This window comes from Medicago truncatula, chromosome 3, assembly GCF_003473485.1.
Source record: "Medicago truncatula cultivar Jemalong A17 chromosome 3, MtrunA17r5.0-ANR, whole genome shotgun sequence".
Taxonomy (NCBI): domain Eukaryota; kingdom Viridiplantae; phylum Streptophyta; class Magnoliopsida; order Fabales; family Fabaceae; genus Medicago; species Medicago truncatula.
This window is the reverse complement of record NC_053044.1, coordinates 50626633-50649115: the sequence shown is the minus strand read 5'-3', so window position 1 is coordinate 50649115 and position 22483 is coordinate 50626633. Positions and strand designations below refer to the sequence as shown.

The following is a 22483-nucleotide window of genomic DNA, read 5'->3' as shown; positions in this document are numbered from 1 at the left end:
AATGGCATGAACTAATTCCCATGTGTTTTCATACTTTTGGTACACTTTTTGCTATGTTTTTGTTCTTGTCACTTTGATATGTGACATGGATGAATGATGCCTAATATTGTGATGAATATGCCTCTGGTCATGTGCCTTTTTTTGCTGTTTTTGAATATAACTTTGTGAATTTCTTGTTTTGCAAGCAACAAGTGTTTGTCTTAAGGAATAAAGTGTCAAATTTCTCTATGAATTTGGTATGATACCTTGCTTGCATGTGTCTCTATTAGTTTCATGTCATGGCTTGAAACAAAATTCTTTCAAAATTGTCATGATGTGATAATATGAGTCACAAGCACCTTTAGGTATCATATCAAATTTTTTAGGTTTTTACCACTTTATTACTTCCTTTTTGCCATTCTTATGCTTTCCTTTTTATTTATTTCCTACTATTTCGTGCTTTATGATTACTAACCATTTCATCTCATGTGACATACATTTCATAGCATTCCACTATCTCCTCCACTTTCTTTAGCTTAGCATTTATTCTCTTTGCAAGTTTTAACTCATTTGGTGATGTAATTTGTTATCATTGGTTTGTAGCTTGGCAAAGGGGTCATAGAATGTATTTAGGCAATTTTTGTAATATGGACCATGGACACTATGACGCACCGGCACGCACACACTCACCCTAGATGTATGCCTAGGATTGCATGTTTAGATGAATGCTTAGGTTTAAACACCTAGAGAAAATCCAATTTTTTCCAAAATATGCAAACAAATTCACTTCAAATATTTTTCATAAAAAATGGAGTCAAAACTCCAATAATTTTCCCTTTTTATTTCCTTAATCAAATTCTCAAATAAACCTAACCATTAAGACTTTTTTGCAAAATCACTAAACAAACCTCCACTTTTTCATACTCTAATGCTCATGAAGCCTCTCAATCCCCTTCTTCAAAATCATTTTTAAATTTAAAATCAAACAATTAAAACAAAAAAACAAGTCTTTTTAGCAAGAACTACGCCGGTTTTGATCCCGTAAAACGGTACGTAGGCAAGGGACTTTAACCCCTCCAAGCCGAAATAAAATCAAATTCTACTTCTTCTCACCCCCATTCTTCACTCAAATAAAACTTCTTTTCTTTCAATAAGTAGGCAATAAAAATAAAGCGTAGAAATCAACTTAGGAGAACGGCTCTTATGGAATACCATAATCGCTCCGGGTGCTTAACACCTTCCCGTAGTGAAAACGACCCCCGAATCTAGAACTTTTTTAAGGGTTTTTCTCCTTTTACCCTTCCCAAGAAAAAAGAGAGATATCAACGGTCGAAAGGTTCAAGTCCAATTAATGGCTTGGCACCCAAAAACCATGATAACATATATTATATGTTAAAAAACTAATTTTTTTTATTTTTATTGTCTTACGATGTTATGAACATGTATGTAAAAAATCATTCAAAAATTTAGAAGTTTAAGCATAATTAAACAAATTTTAATTTAACAGAGATTAAAAACACTAACAGAAAATTTTGTAGGGACTAAAAAATGTGATTTATTTTTATAGGGATTAAAAACAAAACTGCAAATATTTATAGGGACCAAAAACTTAATTAACCATTTATTTTATTTTAGTTGAGCGCGCATGGTTTCAAAGTCATCGCAATCTCTCTCAGTGAGTTGTGGCCATCGCATATTTGGTGCAATGATTCCCATCGATTATATCCAAACTGAGTTGGAGGTTTGGACTTTGGAGTATTTAAATGGAAAAGTTTCTGTACATACATAAATTCTTCTCGCACACCAATATAAAATTGTCATGTGAGTTGACTAAAGTATACGAATGAAAGCATGACATCAATAACAAATTTTTATTCTGCCAAAACATTAAATTATTTTTCTCTCAAAAAAAAATAAAATAAATTATTTTAATAAGAGAAATTAATAATTAATTGGCATGAGACATCCCATTCGATCATATGATATGGCCTATAGCTACGTTTATAAGGAAGTTTTGTCCTGACTATATCTATTATATTATTTGAAAGAGAAATGTTTTTTTAAAGGAGAAAGAGAAATATTTTTTGACATCAAATTTTTGACGTAGAACATGAAGTTTTTTAGTTTTTACATATATTATTTAAAATGTGATAAGTTATAAAAAATAAAAAAGAGATAGAGATAAAGAAATATATGTATTTTGATTTTCAAATAGGGAAATGGTTAAGATTTATAAGATAGTATGAGAAAAGATCAAGAGCCATGTTATTCAAGCATGCTATCTCACATATATTAACAATACAAACTTGCTAGTTATCTCATGTATATTCACTAGAAAAGATAGTGTAAACTATTAACTATACAATTTATTTTTTATTTTATTTTGCTAAGGAATACAATTTATTAGAACAAGCACGTTATTCAAGCATTTTGTGGAACAATAAAGGAAAAAGAACTAACGAGGGGTGCCTCTTTTTTCATGGGACTGAAGAAGCATCTCCACTACTTGACTCATGGATGGTCTTTCATTCATGTCATCTTTCACACACATCAAAGCCACTTTAACCAAATTCTCAACCTGATTAACATCATATTTTCCTTCCAAATTACCATCAACAATCTCTTCAATCCAAAACATAGTCGTAGGTGCACTTTTCACCTTTTCCATCACCCAACTCACCATTCGATGATGATGCTCCAAACCTCCACTATTATCAACAACACTATGAATTTCCATTGGACTTTTTCCACTCACCATTTCAAGCAAAACAATCCCATAACTATAAACATCAACTTTTGAAGTAATACGAAGATTATAAACCCATTCAGGTGCCATATAACCTCTTGTCCCTCTTATTCTTGAAAAAGCAGAACTATCACGTTCATCTCTATTCAATAGTTTTGATAAACCAAAATCAGCAACCTTTGGTTGAAAATTTGTGTCAAGTAAAATATTTTGAGGTTTCACATCACAATGTAAAACCCATTCCAAACACTCTTCATGTAAATAAGCCAAACCTTTAGCTGTTCCAACAGCTACATTAAACCTCTTATTCCAATCAAGTGAATTAGAACATAGATTCTCCGCTAAAGAACCATGTTCTATATACTCATAGACCAAAAGCCTATGTTTCCCTTCAACACAATATCCCCACATATCAATTAAATTCATATGGTTCAACATACCAATTGTGCTTATTTCAGCTAGAAATTCAGCTTCTCCCTGATGAGCTTCATTTAAGCATTTAACAGCAGCAACACGATCATCATCGAGTGTACCTTTGTAAACAATCCCTCCTCCTCCTCGACCGATCTCTTTGCTAAACCCTCTTGTCGCGGTTTTGAGCTCTGAATACGAAAATCTTTGAAATCCTGTTGCTGAAAGAAGGTGTCTTTGTACTTGATCAACATCATCATGGTTCTTATTGGTTCTAAACAAAAAGAACCATACAAATAAAATTATGGAAAACTCAAACACCCCTATACCTAATGCTAACCAAGTCAAGAAACTTAATATGGAGTTTTTACTTGGTTTTTCGTAGAATCTATTCAAGGGTTGAAACAAAGCAATGGAACAGTTCAAAGGTGAATGTTTAAAAGGAATGGTGGAAGATAACAAAGTATTTTTGGGCAATTTCAAGTAAATATCTCCATCAATATTGTGAGAATCTCTTCCATTGGCCAACAACGTCTTAGGAAAACAATCATATGTAGCAACACCATTGAATTTGAATTGAACAGCTTTGCATTTTTCACAAAGATCCAAACACAACTTTTGACATTGCTTCAAGCTTGTCACTTTTGCTACATACAAATCATAGCCATACAACTCCATGTTTTGAAGATGAAGAAAACCGAAATCCTCAACGCGAGCACTGTCGCAAGAAAGATCAGCAGGTTTAAACTCAGGCTCACACCCTTGTGTCCAATCATTACGATTCTTCAACTTGTAACCTTTCAAACAATAACATGTTCTTCCATTAACAGGATCATAACTACACATGCTATTTTCTCCACAAATACCATGAACCTCACATGGTTCAGCAATAGCTTGCCATGAAACTTCCCATGTCTTAGTTTTATCATTGAAGCTATAAACACGTGGGTTACCATCATGATCCATTTTGAGTAATCTATGAAGTTTCTTTGGATAATCAATGGTGACAAATTGGTATGCATCAGAGGACATGAAATGGCCAAAGGAATCGAGTAGCGCGATTTTAGTAACATTATAAGTTGATCTTCCTGCATCAACAGGTAATACCCAAGGTGATGGCCAATAGACACTAGATAACAAAGGACTTTTGAATAGAAGACGAAGAGCATTGTCGTTGTCGAAATAAAACTTATAGAAACCTGAGGAATAGTTTGTTTCACTTTTGGATGAAACTAAGGTTGCTCGCTCATTAATTTCTTGGCCAGGAAGAAGAGTATCTGTTGGAAAATCAAAGCTTTGCCAAAGGATACTAATGTTACCGTTGGTCGTGGAGAGAACGAGGTTGCCATTGTTTTGAAGCTTGAGCTGTAATGGAAAAGGAGAAAAGGATGAAGTGGACCAAATTGGTGTTCTTTTTCTGTCTGCATCGGTTAAAATGAGATTACCGTTTTTGAAAAGTGAGAGTTTTGAGTGTTTGCCGTTAACAGGTTGGTCTCTGTTAGCCATCCAAACAATGGTGGGTTGTTTGGATTTTGTGAAGTAGACGGCGAAACAAAAGGCGTTATCTCCGACGGGGAGGAAACCGGCGGAGAAATCGCCGTTGGATGAAATGAGGGTGTTATTTGATTTTTCAACTGAAAGAGATGAGCCTTGTGGGAGGATGTTTGTTGTTGATTGTGATGAAGTTGTTTTGGTGAACAAGAGAAAGAGGAGGAAGAAGACTTGGATTTGCATTGTTAGAAGATAGAGCAAATTCAATGAATTAAATGGAGGGGATGTTAGTTTTGTAGTTTAGTTTAGTTTGATTTCAACTTTGCACCAATAATAGATATAAATAAATATTTGTAATATCTTTGCTGGAAAAAGTTCCTATAATTTTAATTTAAAATTTCAACTTGATATTTTATCTTTTTTCTAGCATCAATTAATCATTTTTTTTTTTTTGGTCAGGTAGCCTAGTGGCTAGAATTCATCTTATAAGGTGAATAAGTGGGGTGTTCGGGGTTCGAACTCCAGCCCCTGCATATAATAATGCATTGTCCCTGCCAACTGAGCTATGCTCACGGGGACTCAATTAATCATTTTTAATATTGAATCAGTCAGTCCATCTATGTTTAAAAAATTTAATAATGTTAGACCGAATTTCATTTTTTTACTCATGTTCATGTATATTACTAAAAAGTCTTAATTAGATATTCAAAACATAAAATTAAATATCAAATAACATTAATGTTATATCACAATGACTCTTACAATATCTAATCTTTTTTTTTTTTTTTTTTACCAAAGCAATTCAATTCATTTCATTAAGGAAAATGTTACATGAACACCCTTTATTCCTACACCTCATTGTACACCCATGTATTAGAGATATTTTGATAAGTTCATCTCACAACCACACTTTATCTTCTATTTGTGTGGGGTCCAAGTTACCACATGTCAGAATTTTGTGTGGGTGTAAAGGGTGTATTGCCACATGGAATGGTACATGTATCATCACTCTTTCATTAAAGATCAACGGATTGATATAATCTAGTATGTCAAAATCAATTTAAAAACTAACATTGTATATGACCGCCTTAGTAAAATCATGAACAACCATATTAGCCTCTCTCTTAAAAATAAAAATAAAAAACTCTGCATAAGAGCTATTGCAAGAATTAGGTAAAATTGCTCTACAATTAGCTAAGATGTGTCATCTATCTTGCACATCTGAGTTGAAAGCATCTACTACTTTTTTTGAATCCTGGTAGAGCACAACTTGATCAAAAGCCAGCTATTGCACCAACTCCACAGCAGCTCGCTTGCCTAGAGCTTTGTCAATATCAACTTTCGTAACAGATTACACTTGATCTTATTTGAAGTTAAACTTTATTGTTGGCACTGTTTTAACAAGTTACATTCCCACTGTCATAATAGGTTACATTCACATTGTTTTGGCATCTGCTGTATCTGCTCTATAAGTCTCCACAAATCAAGATTTCGCCAAATCTCAACACTTTTAGCGTTGAAGCGTCTAATCCAAAAAACTAATATGATCTTATTTTAAGTTAAGTTTTATCTAAAATTGTGATTTTGTTGTTGTTAACGAGAGTCTAATTGTACTGCTGACCGGCAAAATATTCTATATGGTATATTTTTGAATGATTCGGTATACAAATTTATAACAAAATTGGACTCTGGTGCCGGGATTTGAACCGAGTTTCTCGAGGTTGAAGAGAGAAACTCTCAACCAAATGACCTCTTGGAAGACAGGCGCACAATTGGACTAAAAATGAAAGTTGAATCAATCACATAAACATTTTTAAAAATAAATGACTACTAAAAAATTCTAATTGCATACCTTTGTTCAATCATGTGGTATTTATAAATTATAAGTGGCTCCGATTGTGATAAGAATCGATGGCCGGCTGTAATGTGTGAATCATAGCAATGCAAGACCACGCATGGGGAAAATAATGAGAAAAACTATCAACTTGCCATTGTGCTTACGTCCTGTTTTGATTCTTTGACTATTGCAATATCATTTTTGTTTTTAAGTTCTAGCCCTCTAACTTTTTCAAAATATCAATTTTGACCTTCTAAGAAAAAAAACTACAAAACCGCTCCATAAGTTTTGCATTTGTGGCAGTTTTGACCCTCAAGATCAATTTTGACTTCGTCTACACTGACGTGACACCTTAAGTGAGGTGTCACGTGTTATTTTTTTATTTTTTTTGGTTTTGGAGGGCCAAAACTGCTACAGTTGCAAAACTTAAGGGGCGGTTTTATAGTTTTTTTTTAGGGGGCCAAAATCGCAACTTCATAAAAGTTAGGGAGCGAAAACTGTTATTAAGCATTTTCCTTATAACTACTTGTTTTCCATGAAATTTCTCTTGAATTATTAAATTCAATTAATTCTATAACCATACACATCCTACACGCTCGAAAAATCATATGATATACATAATACTATATATAGAATATGAGTTGACTAGGTTGATAAGAGCTGATTGAACTACCTGTTGTTTCTGCCCTGGTTTTTTGGTCTATGGGTGACCATTTTCATGTTGGCTAGTACAAAGAATTTGTAAATACGTTGATAGCTCTGCTTATGAGTTAGTTGGTACTTGGAAAATATTTTATAGAAAGTAACGAGCATCCTCATTAATTATACATTAATCAGTGACTAATACATGGCGTGCGTTTTTCCTATTCAACCAAATACTGCCTGCTAGTGTCACCCAGGTTAAAAAACATGCAGGTTGTATAACCTCGATGATGTCAGGTGGTGGATAAAGTAACTACAATTTCCAAATAAACTTATAAAAGAATACGAGGTCAAGATCATCGACGCATGCATTCAAACAAGACAATTACAAGGAGCAAAACTAAAATACAGGAGTATTTCACTTCACTTATAATAATTTCATGCTTTTAGATGGGTTAGTATTACTCCCTCCGATCATATTTATAAAAGAATGTTGGATCAACAAAAGTTAATTTACCTAGTTCAAAATTTTGTCTTGTTATATCAACTTTTCTTGACCAAACTTTTTTATATATAAATAAGACCGAATAAAGTATTTTGTATTGAAATTGTACTGAAGTTCAACAATGTCATAATTTCCGGATTGTTAGATGCATATGTGTGTTTAGACACTCTCATCTAATGGATTAGCTTTTGGAGCAAAATCCAAACACACTTAACATGGCACGATCATAATCAGATTAAGGGTGTGTAACCATTGAAGTTGTATTAGAGTCCTGCATTCTTAAAGTTCATGTGTTGTTTAATGCATACATATATGTGTGTGTCGACACTCTTATCTTTTGAGTTAATTAATTTTTATGAATGAAATGCAATTTTATTAAAGGATCTTGTTATTGGATTGAAAACTACTACAAACCCTAGCTTAGCAGCTTCACAACAAACTCTTTTTGTTCATGTTGAATCTCAAACCAAACACCACAATTGTTGAAGAATGTTCTTATTATCAAATGACCTTCGGAAAACAAGCGCTTCACTACAAACTCGGCCTAACAAGTTATCTCGAGAGGTAAATTTTTTATCAATGGTGTAGTTCTTCACAATATCTCAACTGGTAAATTTCTTATTAGAGGTAAATTAATTGGAGGATCCTCCATAACTGAAATGATATCATGAAATTGAAAGAAATTTAACAACAAAAATAAAATAAAATAAATCATACCTACTGAATAGACTGTGATCTAGACACGCTTTTTCATCACACAAAATCTATCATTTTAGACACTTTCCAACAGCGATAAGGGTTTTAGAGTTACATTACATTTGTTGTCATAAAAAAAGTGTTTATAGAGCTAATGGATGATAAGATTATGTTTTGATACTCAAAATTCTTTAATAAAAGGTTATGTTTAGGAGTGTTTTTAGTTAGGAGTGTTGGAGAAGTTTGAGTTTTAAAATCCTCATCAAATTATATATACATGCTACTGGATCCCGACAATCCTGACGAATCTCGTCTGAATGGGTGAATGTGATAAATGCTAAAATGGAAACTAAAAGGAGACTTGTAACGATTTGAGAAACTTTCATAATCCAACTCAACCATTTGGATTTCATTCAACCTTGATTTGAAGTACTAGATGTGTGACTTATTACAAAATATTATTTGGTATAATAATTGAAGATTCAAGTTCTCGTAATATCAATTGTTAATTTTAAAATTAAAGGTAGGTATTATAGATACGATCTAATAAACCATGAATTTATTACAATAACAACTCTTAATTTTCTCACTTTACACTTTACTCGCTTTAGAGGATCTAAAACCAATGTGAATGTTAAAACTTCTTAAGTAAAATCACACCGTATTTTGTTAAGAGGAATGATATTTGTACAATTACTTTTTCACAACTTTTGAAACAACCCTTTCTCTCATACTTACATGTGTTTTAATTCTTTCTCTTTTTCTTTCTCTCTATATTGTTTTTATCCAGTAAGAAGAGATGAAAAGTGGTTGTCACAAAAGTTGTTTAGAATTAATTGTACAAATATCATTCCTCTTTTGTTAAATCAACAATTTATCAAAAGACCACATCAAAGGCTTCACCAAATCAACCCGAGGACCTTTAAACCTATATTGATTATCAAAAACAACTTGATTATGAGACTTCCAAATAATCCACAAACAAACCATCCATATCGAGTGAAGACACTTCTTCGCATTTTTTTCATGGGAAATCAACCTATAAATTGAGTAACGTGATTAGAATTATTGTTCGTCAAAGCACAATAATGCCTACCCATGACATATCATCCGACCATGACTTACAAGATGCATGACAATGAGATGTTAATGCAAGTGACATATACTCGGTCAAGAAAAGCTCATAAGCTAATTAATCCTATTAGTATCGCTAATGTCTCTACGTATAGATGAATGATTAACTCGACAAACTTACAAATGAATATCCATGCATTTTAAATGAAATGGCATGATCGTATATCTACAATACATGAAAGCTACAACTTGATAAATTTGTCACTTTTGTAATAAATAAATAAAGTGCTAAATATGATTTTGTCCCTATAAATATACCAACTTTTCGTTTTAGTTCCTCTAAATTTTTCTTCAACTTTTAGTCTCTAAAATTTTCAATCACTACTTTTGATCCCTCTTTTAGAGTAAACTCATATATAGAATTCATATTTTTGAATAAAATTTTGCAGAAAAATTCATAATATTATAATAATCTCTCCCTACAAAAAGTAGATTTTTTTAACATAACATGAATTTAATATGAAATTTTACATTTTTTACAGTTAAAAATTCATATTAAATTTGAGTTTTGTTAAAAAATTCTAACTTTTATTGTGAATTTTTTTTACAATATTCTATACATTTCTGCACAATTTTATTAAAAAATACAAAAAAAAAAAACTTAAAAATAGGGACTAAAAGTAGTGACTGAAAATTTTATAGGGACTAAAAGTTAAAGGAAAATTTTAAAGAGACTAAAACGAAAAGTTGGTATATTTATAAGAACGAAAAACATATTTAACCCTTAAATAAATTCACATCTAACATGAAAGCTACAACTTGATAGCTTCTGTAAGAGCTCGGATAGCACTTGTGTACCATTATGTTATATAACATTAGCCAATTAAGGTGTGCCATGTGGCACACACTTTAAAAAACATATATCAAATAAAGTATTTATAAAGTAACATTGGTATGTGGCACACTCTTATTGGCCAATGTTATATAACATTGGTACCTTAATGGTACACAAGTGGTGTCCCTGTAAGCTCATGTCCGCGTTTGGTATCCACATTACCAAACACTAGCCGGCTGACTTTCATATTTTAAAGGTTTTTTTTATTATTAAAGTTGATTTTACTTCTAGTCTGAAGACAATATATGTATCTCCTAAACGTGAATTTTATATTTAGATTATTTGTTCAGCATATTTTCACATATCATATTCAAACATAAATAATTTTGAGTCATGCTAACAACTTACTTTCTTGTTTTATATTTTAAATTAATTTTTAGCTAAAATCAGTGTTCTCTATGTAGAACTAAACATTCACGGAAATGTCCTCTTAAGTTTAGCTCAGTTGGTAAAGACAATGCATAAAATATGCAACGTCTAAAATTCAAACCCCGGCCACCACACAAAAAAAACATTCACAGAAATACAATTTTTTTTTTTTTTTAAGTCTCATATTTGATGAGATATGACTTGACAATGTGTTTATAACACAAGGTCGTTCATAGAGTTTTAAGATTCTTAGGCATAATATGAGAAAAGACCTCTTACATAACACGTCATAAAAATTGTTAGCTCGTTATTGTGATTTTATTAACTTTTCATTTCATTTATTTTTCGCTTTCCACTACCAAATAAATGTTTTTTTAGGCAACATCTAAAAATAAATCAAATACTCTATAGACATCAAAACAACATAAAATATCGTAGAAATATAGAACAATAGCAAATGTGAAGTAGACTGAAATTTTGACACCTAAGAATAATAACACCAGAAAAGAAAAAGTATATCAACAAGTAATTAACTAAATTTTAAACATTTGGATGCAAAATTCTCCAATGTTAAACTCATAACAACAATAATTCATGATACAAAATTAGTGTTAGACTTTTTAGAGGAATCATAGATACAAGAACTCTTTTGTACATTATAAGTACATCATTTCTCTTTTTATATGCTATAAGTATCTCTAACAAGTTCATTGTGATGATACATGAATGTGTCTCACATGATTTTGTACTATCAAATTCAACTATGCAATCATTTCAATCAATTCAAGAAAGTTGACATTATTATATTGATGTAATTTGTTTTTTTGGAACCTTTGAAAGACAAGATTAAGATTAATTTCTCTAGTGGGTCCATTTTCAACTAAAATATAATTTGTTTTGTTATGAAAATTATCCCAATTTATTGGATAATAAATATCACCAATATTTGTAATATTAGTGAAGAACATTATTAGGAAGAAAGGGCCCAAATAAATATCACCAATTTCTTCGATAATAATTTTTTGGTACATTATTAAAAACAACCAAATTATTTTATAGGAAGGGTGTATGTAGAAATCTTCGTGCTATACGGGGGTACATATAGCAAATTGCGCCAAAAACATTAACAGACCTTAGTCCAGCCCTTCATCATGTCAATGTTTGGGGTCTTTATGTGAAATTTGATATATATACCCCAAATAAACAAAAATATTTCTATATACACTCCCTTCATAAAAAAAACTGGGCCCTCTACTGGCAAGGGCAATAGTCCGTCGCGCCCCCGCCCTATGGCCTAGGGTCGGCCCTATTTATAAATGAGAGCAGTCATCATCGTACAAAATAATTTTGTAATGTTGAGTTAGACTCGACTCAAATTCTAAGATGGTATTATAGTTTATCTAAAATATATTGTATCATCCGCTATTAGAAATTTGTTGTGAGACAACTCGGGCTACAATCCAGATATCCAATTTTATATGTCTAATACAAAAACAAAAAAAATGTTGACATTAATTATGGACCTAAAATTATTTTAGTCGAAAAATCTTTGCTGTCACATGTCAGTGATCGTCTAATCTAAGATCAAACCATCCATATTTAAACTTTGTATTTTTAAAATTATTATAAAATTTTAAAAAAAAATTGTTTCTTTAGATCGTTTGATTAGATCACACGACCACTGTGTCACTCTAAGAAAGTGTTCAACGTGAGGAATCAAATTTCGTTAATTTTTTTTTGTCACTTCGAGAAAGAGTTCAACATGATGAATAATATTTCGTTAATTGTTAGCACGGTACAAGTTACACCTTACAAATACAAGACTTTTTAATGGCAAAGTATATCTTTTTGTCCTTTAAGTTTGAACAAAATATCAAGTTGGTTTTAAGGTTTTTATGTTATAAATAGATTCTTTAGGTTTTTCTAAAGTTTTAAATAAGAGCTTTAAGTTTATTAGAGTTTTAAATATGTCTTTTAAGTTGTTAATTTAATACACATATTTGAAGTTTTTTAAGTTTCAAATAGGTTTTTAAAAGGATAATAAGGGCTTGTTTAAACTTAAAGAAGTATCACGTATTTTTGTCAAGCTTAAAAGATCAAAAGAGGTATTTTATATTTTTTTTTTAATTGAAATTACAAGTTTTTTGTTGACTCGATTACTTGTCTTTAGTCTCAAGTAAACAGCCTCCAATAAAATAGAAAAATGTCGTAGACCGACTATTCAACGTAACCTGATTTCTGTGGAACGAACGATGAAGTTTACCTTAGTGCTAATTATTATATTTGAGTCATCCTTCGTTAAAGATTTTTTATATACACAAACGTTTAATTCAAGCATCGATGTCTTATTTGGACCAATCCCCTACTCTTTTTCAAAAAAGTACATATTAAAGTATAGACCAACAATATTATTCTATTTTGAAAAAGAGTAGACCAAGACTTTCTTTTTCACGTGTTATTTGATTAATTTCAATTCTCTCCTTCTGGAACAGTGTGTATGAAAAGCAATTGGTAAATATTAAAAAAAATAAAATTATAAAGGCAAATATTAATTAAATTATACACAATGACAGGGTAGCATTTCATATAATTTATTCTCTTGTGTTTAAGATATGGCGTATAAAATATATAGTGTTGAAAAAGAGGTCAATCTATCTCCATCTCAAAGCCAAACCCAAAAATTGTAAATGTCTTCATTTTTCTTGTTAGTTTTTCTGATCATTCAAACATGGCCAATGAAGCTAGAAGCCCAAAAAAACATATTTATATTAGCAGGACAAAGCAACATGGCTGGAAGAGGAGGAGTAGTAAACGACACGACAACCGGTGTCACAACCTGGGACGGTGTTGTTCCACTTCAATGTCAACCAAATCCATCAATTATGAAGCTCAATGCAAATCTTAAATGGGTTGAAGCACATGAACCTCTTCATGAAGACATAGATACGCTAAAGACAAATGGGGTTGGACCAGGTATGGCATTTGCGAAACATGTGCTGGAAAAAAACTCGGGACTTGGTTTGGTGGGGTTGGTCCCATGTGCAATTGGTGGCACCAATATAAGTGAATGGGAAAGGGGTAAAGTGCTTTATAACCACATGATGAAGAGGGTTAAAGCATCGTTGCGTGATGATGGTAATATTAGAGCACTTCTTTGGTTTCAAGGGGAGACTGATACGGTAAGTCTAACTGATGCACAATCATACCAAGCTAGAGTTCACAAGTTTTTCTTGGATGTTCGTGATGATTTGCAGTCTCCATTACTTCCCATAATTCAGGTATTTTTCCAATTCAAAGCATATATAATTATTTGTTAATAATGTGATTAATGAATCATTAAACTGTTAGGTTTGGGTTGGTTTTCAGTTTCACTTGTTTTTAAGAAAAGGGTAGTTGGGATGCACATATATATCTCTATCTTAATGAGGAACCAAAAAAACTAAGTATCCATCCTCTACTACATTTGTAGCAAATTTTGCCAGTGTTAGTAAATATAAGACTGTTGCCTGCTTTATGAGGTAGTATGTTGTATTTATTAGTTATAAAAAAATTGTACCACCTTGCTGTTGAAGAGGACTCAGATGAAATAAATCTGAATTAGTAGGTAAGATGATTTATTAGGAAGAGGAATGGGATGCTCCACTCCACCAACTCATACCCCTCCTCTGTATCTTCCTCTGGCTTTTATGTTAATTTATACATACTATTTTTCTGGTAAAAAAAAAAAAAAAAAATAGGTAGAGGAATGGATATAATAATAATATTATTATATTTAAATTTGGTGACAACTGGGGTATACACATTAGCCACATAAGTACATTTTTAAGTGGTATCCATAAACTATCTTGACCCCACCAACAAATTGCTCATTTTCATTGATTTCTTCAAAGGTAATCTAGAAAAAACCATCAAATATATCATTTATACCATGTTTAAGTTTACTTCTATAAACTCTTATCAAGAGTTTTATTTATCCGATGTGGGACTTACGTTTTTTCCGATACATCTTCTCACGTCTAGCACTCTTGGGTTTGGTACATGGATATAAAATGATGGGCGGCCCGATAGCGATAGGCTCTGATACCATATGTTAAAATTTGAGCATAACTCATCTTTACAAAATTGGACTCTAAGGTGAGAAGTGCATCTCTTTACAAACTCTTGTTAAAAATCATATCTATCCGATGTGGAATTTTCCCAATACATGGTATAACTATCGGTTACCTGTGAGATGATTTCTTGTCAATTCATGCTAACTACTACTAGTCTATACGAATAAGTAACCACCTCAAAAAACAAAAAATGAATGAGTAACAATCTTGTGGTAGTATCAATAAATTACTTTCATAGCCTAATAACTGTTAACTGTTGTACTGTTATTGCCTTGCAAATTACTTCATATGGACAACTTAAACTCAATATATATATTAGAGACCTCTATATATTAAATTAAACTAAAATCTTAATCCAAGAGAGTAAAGTGTCTCTATCATTAACAATATTAACTTGTATATATGCATTTGTAGTCTTATTTTTCATTTTTTGTTAATTACGTATTGTAGGTTGCTTTGGCATCAGGATCAGGCCCTTACATAGAGATAGTGAGACAAGCTCAACTGGGTATTGACCTCCTGAACTTGAAAACTGTGGACGCTAAGGGTTTGCCTCTTCAGCCCGATCGGCTTCATCTTTCAACCCCTGCCCAGGTTGATCTTGGAAAGATCATGGCTGATGCATTCCTTCAATTTGTACCCTCTTCAAGTTCAAATCCAGATCCATATCACAATGTTAGTCCAATACGTAACGAGGCAACAAGTTCCATTGCGTTTTCTAATTGTATTTCTCATATTTATTTGGTAGCATTGTTCATAACATTTCTCACAATGACGTCCCTAACTTTATTGTAGAGTTGTGGAGTTTAAATTGTAATGACCTTCATTTATCATTGCTATTTTAATCACATAGCATAAACACAGCCATGAAATTAGGCTCTAAAGTCTACAAAAAAAAAATCGAGCACCGTATGGTTCTTTTCAATCTTTAAGTATCAAGTATGAGTACTTTAAGTTACATTTAATGGAATTCATGGAGTGCAGAACTTGTGATTTTGCAATTGATCATATTAATTCTGGTTGCATTCGTTTAGCTTAGAGCATCCACAATGGAGATTCTCATCTTTAAAGTTTTAAATGAGTCTCACATTGACACATCACTTTTTAATAATAGTACCTAATAGGTACTCAACCAATATTATTTATTTAATTGGGTCCCACCCATATTATTTATTTAATACACTTTTTGATTATTATTTTAATAAAAATGTGATGTGGATCCATTTAAGAATGAGGTCTTAATAGTACCTTGCATCTTTTAAGACCCTCAATTTTTTTTTTCCCACAATGGAGGTACCTATTAGATATCAGATCTTAAATGTTTAAGACTCTCCCATTGTCGCTCTTAGAACGCTCATTCCTTTACTAAAATACTTCCCTTTTGCCTTGAACAACCACTAAGATAAAATTTTAACACTAATAATTGATTAACATCAACCACAAAATGGGTAGGCATGATCCAAATCAATGTTAGTAAAAACACTACTAAAACCATGTTAACCAAAATGTCTCCCCCACACCCCCCAAAACTTGAAGATTTATAAGAAAATATGCTAAAAATATTCTTTCAACACGCGACGACCTACACAAAATCTTGAATCACAATATAAAATACAAATCTTAAATATCCTTCCACCAAGTCGAGTCTCTATTAAATCCTACAACTACATCGCCATTTACCAAACCATATTTATGAGATAAAACTTTAAACAACAACTTCTATCTATCTATTTTCAACCTCTAACACCATTTCTCGTATAGTGTCATGTTAAACACGTGCAAATTACACACACATGACACTCCCTTTTCATGCTTACAACACACCAAATATCGCTCTATCTAACGAACCTTATGAGTCTCCTCCTGACTACACCCCCGCCCACACCCACAAAACATTAATAAAGAGAATTTCAATTTTAGAATAATGTTACTTGAAAAAACTTTGAAGTGAGAAAGAAATAAAATAGAATTGCGGACATGACTACTTTGATGAGAATAAAGCAGCTATCCATAGATGAATTCATATTTTTCCACACGTTGAAAGTCTTCTTTGAATTTTCTGAACCACTGAGTTAAAAAAATAATAATAATATCCTCACAGATTATCCTTAATCGACAGGCCAAGGCACTTAAACGGGACCTTATGTAGCTTGCACTTGTTGATTTTTATTATTATTTGGTGAAATAATTGCAACATTTAACTTCAAAGTTATTTTTAAGGATTTATTAAGGCTCGTCGAGGGTTGTTTTATGTCTTGAAATTTTCAAAAACCAAATCCAGTTTTAGTTTTGAGTATAAAAAGTTTCAAAAATCAAAACCAGATTTAGTGGTGGTCTAGCTGATGATCAGAGGTGGATGAAGTGGTGAACAATGATGGTTAGAGGTGGTAGGAGTGGTTATCGGGTGGTGATATGTGTGTTTGTTAGAATGGTGGTTGGAGTAGTGGTTGATGATCTTTGATGATGATGTGTTAGCGTTAAAATAAAAACGTTAATTATAAAACCTATTTTTTTTCGTTGAGTTTTAGTGGAAAAATATTTTGAAATTGAGTAAAAAAAATAAAACAACTGAACCTCATTTAACTTGAATTGATTTTTGTTAGAACCAAGTTGGAATTTAAAGAACAATGATCTCCAATTTTGGTTCTGTTGAAACCAAAGTATATAAGAGAACAATTTTTTCTCTAAGAAAGTATTTTTAGTATTGAAACCATGAAAATCGGATACGGCTGTCATAAAAATCTGAAGTCACTGCAGTCACCTAATATCTACCCTATGATGAATCCAGCGCTCCATATCTGCAGTATTACAGTTTTACGAATTGGTGCCAAACACATCACATGGATGATTTGTGGTCATATAGCAATTAGTACTCCCCGCAAAACAACAAACAGACTGCATATATACATTCTTTCTCATGAACAAAGGCAAACAGTTCTGTGTGGAAAAAACAAGCCAACCAATTCAAAAGCATAATCAATTGTGGGCACAAGCATATAGAGAGGACAATCACACAGTTCAAATAGTTTAAAAACACATGAATGACACTGCCACCATCACCACCAACACCACAATGGTTGAGCTTTGCCATCAGCTAGCATTTTCCGATTTTTCATTTATTAGTTAGGATGGAAATGATATGGAGCGCTGGATTCATCATAGGGTGGATATTAGGTGACTGCAGGTTTTTATGACAGCCGTGAATCCGAATCCATGAAAATCATTGTTAGAAGCGAAGAAAATCACCAATTAATAAATTTGGTTTATTTGGTCAACGTCTCAAATGATCAAATCATCCAATGGAAAAACTACATTGGATCAATTTCTTTGAAGTAATTTATTTAACACAAATCATCTAGACCAATTATTTGCTAATGATAGGACCAATTTATTTGAAGTACTTTGTTGCAAATCTTAATCTACAACTGAAGATGAAATGCTTTGAAGATAGATTTCAAATCATTCATAAAGAATCAATTTTGAAATCATCACAATTGTGTCACCTAGTAGAATGAGTACAGTCAGGTACAAGCTCAAGTATGCACAGAAATACCTCCAAAATAGTACAAGTTATGCGTGACATTTTTGTACAATGATACAAGCTCTACAACAGTCACATTTTAAATACCTCCAAAATACTTACACACCATTTGGCAATGGTTCAATACTTCGATATCACAAGCAAATTAAAACTTCAAAGAAACATCGACTCCAAATTACAAAGAGTCAAGTGAACCCAAATTTCAAATATTATTATATAAAGCTATTTACTTGTACTCGACCAAAAATTTCATATTCTCTTTTTTAAGAGCGTTATCCCGTAATCACAAACATTTCATCATTTTAACTTGGTGAAACCTCAAAGGGCTTGTTTTGGCTAGCAAAGCTGGTGGGATGGGGCAAGTTGATCCGCGAGCTCATTAAAAAATATTTGTTTAATGTTTTATTCTACTATTAAATAATAAGTGATCCAATTTTTAAGTTTTTTTTTTAAAAAACAATTGTACAGTTCTTTATTAGACAATTGTTTTTTCTTTTGGTGTGACTTTTTATAACGGTAGCATATATTTTAATAATATTTGTCACGAAAAAAATAAGATTTTAAGAAGAAAAAAATTTGATTGACGGGTCAACATAACAGTCCGTCTTATGCCCCATCCCGTTTTTGATGGACTAATAGATGTGTGGCCTAAACAGGACGAACTGACTCGCACTGTCATCCCTAGTTGTAATCAGTTGGACATACTAAAAATCTGTATCTCTTTACCTTTGAGCTGTTTACTTTTGTGCTTATTAACCGTCCTTGTTTCTAAGATCTATTTTAAAAAGAAAATTTTGCAAAAAGATACACACAATTTAATCCCCATGTTTTTCTAAGTTTTAATTTGTCAAAAATAATAAAGAGATAAAAAGGAAGAGAATGAATAAGAACATAATATAAATATGAAAGATAATGTTGTTTTAAAATTGTTATAAAATGGTTGTCCAAAATTTCATTTCTCTTTAAAAATAGTAATCTAAAATATGGGTTTTCTAACTAAAATGAGAAGTTGTTTTTGTTTTTTTTAGTGATAATGTTATTTTAGTGAGTGTTAAAGATAAGTGAGTAGACTAAAAACCTATCATTTTTTATTCTAAGAAAATACAAGTCAGCTTGTCTATTACAAATAATTGTTTTTCATCATATATCAAATCTCCCACTTTGACTTTTTATTATTATTTTGTAATCAAATGCTAAACTGTGTTTAAGACGGCGTTTTTTGAGGGAATGTGTTTAAGATTACTTGTTAACAAAATTTTTAAAAAAAAAATATTAGATATTATTTTGTAATCAAATGCTAACATGTGTTTAAGAATATGTAAGAAATTTTAAAATAAAATATGTATTTTAAACAAAAAAGAATTTATCTCAACTTGTGTGTATTTTAATATTTTGCGAGTTTTTTCTTGTGATAGTCAGGATTTGAACCCCATACTTTTACATATATTATGTATTGTCCAAACCAACAGATACATATTTTACGAGTTATCTATACGTTGATCACTTCAAACAATTGGTAGTAATATTAAAATATTATATTCTTTCAAAAAAAACAAAACAAGTTAAAATACTATTGTCAATATAATGATAATCTACAAATTCATACGCGTTACTCCCTAAAAAAAAAAAGAAAAAGAAACTCACACATTATGCATGGTCAATTTTATTTAGGAGAGTAATTGATGATTCTAATATAATGATAACATATAGTGATTTTAAAGGCCGTCCTGCAAAAAATGGCCATCTAGTATCAAGTATCCTTTTAAAAAATATATATATATATATATCAAGTATGCAGGATATGTTGTCGGCCCTTGTTTTTTTAAAGAGAGAAACCCTGTATTTTTTTAAGTTCAATTTCTCCTTCATTTATAAGAGAATGATGGTTTTTGACTTAGAATAATCATTTTTGTTCATCTAAACGGGTTCCACGTAAATTAAGTTTTTTCTTTTGTGTTCTTTTTTGTGTTTTTATCTTCTGAGTGCATCGTTGTATAATTCGTTGTTTTGTGTGTCATTATTTGATTTCCAGTTTTGTTATGATGCTCAGTTGGTTTCTATTGAAATATCAGTTTCAATCAATCGCTGATTAATCAGTTTCAATCAATTAGTGATTTGAACGTCAGCGTTGCATACTAAAGACATTGGTATACCAGTCAATTTGATTTTATCATATTATTTGTAGGTAATTAGTCGTTGAATGCTATTAACTTGAATGTTGTGAGTTTGTTTGCTAATTCAATATTTACGATGTGTGAATTTATAATAACTTTGTTATTTCGTAAATCTAAATAAATATATAAGCCTCCTAATTTGGTCTCAAATGCTACTGGAGGTATGTTTATTGGTCTTGAAGAGCGTTGATTTTTTTACTCGTTCGAAAGGGTATTTAAAATGGAAACTTCTACGGTACACCTCATAAATTGAGGTGTACCGATACTCTGCTTCATAAAATTTTAAATTAATGATCATTTTATGAAATAAGTTGTTATTTGTCATTATTTATATTTTAGAAAATACCATCTCATGAGAAAAAAAATATAGCATTTCATTGTTTATATGAATTATATTAAATTTTTAATATTTTCTCATAAAAAATAATCAATATTCTTCATTATGAGCAATAAAAATTCAAAAAAAGTAAATTTTATTTCACCGACGCTTTTGATAAATAAGATTTAATTATTATAATTGTCAATGATAGAAAATAATTATTTTTTCTTCAAAAAACAATCAATTTAATTATTAATTTAATGTTTGGTGTACCGGTACACTCAAAATGTTGGGTGTACCATAGAATTTGCAATTTGAAATTAATATCTTAACATCTCTTTTTTTTTTTAAGGACTAAATCTCTTGACTTGTTAATTTTCTGCATATATATATTTGGCTGCTGCTCATTTTCATTCATCTACTAGATAGATTTACTTTTGTTGCTCATTTTCTGCATATAAATATGTGGTAGTTAATTTTTCATAAAAAAATAATGTGGTAGTTAATATGTAGAAATAAAGAGTACTTATGACTCTGATCGGTAAAAATAGCGAATGACTGATAAATTAGCTTATAGCTGATGACTGATAGTTGATAGCTTATAGCTGATGGTTAGTAGCTGATAAGCTACTTGAAGTGTTTGGTAAAATTAGCGATTCAATTAGCTGATAGATGTAAAATTACATAAAAGGACATTTTTAATTCATAATAAAGTTTATATCAATTAATATTTAAAGTATTTAAAAATTAAAAAAATTTAATTTAATATTATTATTAAATTAATTTTTAATTCCTAAATGTTAATTTATATTTATTTTCATTTGCCTAAAAAAATTAGATATAAAGTGTAAAAAAATTTAAATGTAACAATAAATAAAATATAGTTTGTACAAATATATATATATATATATATATATATATATAGTTTGTTGGAGAAAATTATCATCATTGTTCTTATTCTCTACAATTTTGATATATCACACAAAAATAACGTGTCATTTCGCAAAAAAAAAAAAACAAAAAGGTGACATTAAATATTGAAATAGTCCCACAAAAAAAAAAAACGTAACAATTGTAACGAAAAAAACTTAAACGTATCGGTAAAAAAAATATCTTTTTTTATTGAGAAAAAAGTTCATAAAAAAAATAGCATTCATATTTAAAACATATGTATTTTAATTTATAATATAATAAATGATTAAGGGTAAAAAAAAATGGAATTTAGTTAGAATAATAAGGGTAAAACTGGAATTAAAAGTGAGAAGTTATAAGCTATATGCTCCAACGCTACCGGTAGTGTTTGGCCTGACTTATTTTTGACTTTTCTACATTATAAAAGGAGAAGTTGAGCCAAACATATTTCTTGAGAGACACTTAATATAAAAAGTTGCTTATTTTTTGTGTGTAAAATACACAAATAAATAACTTTTGTTAAAGTTGTTGAAACCTACTTCTAAGAATTCTCGGCAACTTTTTTCTAAAATTTCCCCGTTGAATCCCACTGAGCACATTTTATGTTTCATTTTATTTGATTTCTTACGGCATGCATGTGGTCTACAATTGCTGTTTATTGTTTTTTGTTTGTTTTTACCATTTTTTTTTAATTGCTATAATTTGTTTAGGTTAAAAAATGGTTATCTTTTTATTAATGGTATTAACAAATTAGTTATACAAATTACTATTCACAAATTG

The 22483-nt window shown here is 30.8% G+C and overlaps 2 protein-coding genes across 2 annotated transcripts; one reads left to right on the top strand and one right to left on the bottom strand.

Annotated features, from left to right (window-relative positions):
• Window positions 1–2217: 2217 nt before the first annotated feature.
• Window positions 2218–4929, bottom strand: LOC11421441 (putative receptor protein kinase ZmPK1). Its single transcript, XM_003603053.4, has one exon. The coding sequence runs from the start codon at window positions 4868–4870 to the stop codon at window positions 2435–2437; it is 2436 nt and encodes an 811-aa protein (XP_003603101.2). The 5' UTR covers window positions 4871–4929; the 3' UTR covers window positions 2218–2434.
• Window positions 4930–13233: 8304 nt separating this feature from the next.
• Window positions 13234–15689, top strand: LOC11429852 (probable carbohydrate esterase At4g34215). The gene is made up of 2 exons (XM_024778266.2): window positions 13234–13923; window positions 15208–15689. Exons 1-2 carry the CDS (start codon window positions 13333–13335, stop codon window positions 15550–15552), a joined length of 936 nt encoding a protein of 311 aa, XP_024634034.1. The 5' UTR covers window positions 13234–13332; the 3' UTR covers window positions 15553–15689.
• Window positions 15690–22483: the final 6794 nt, after the last annotated feature.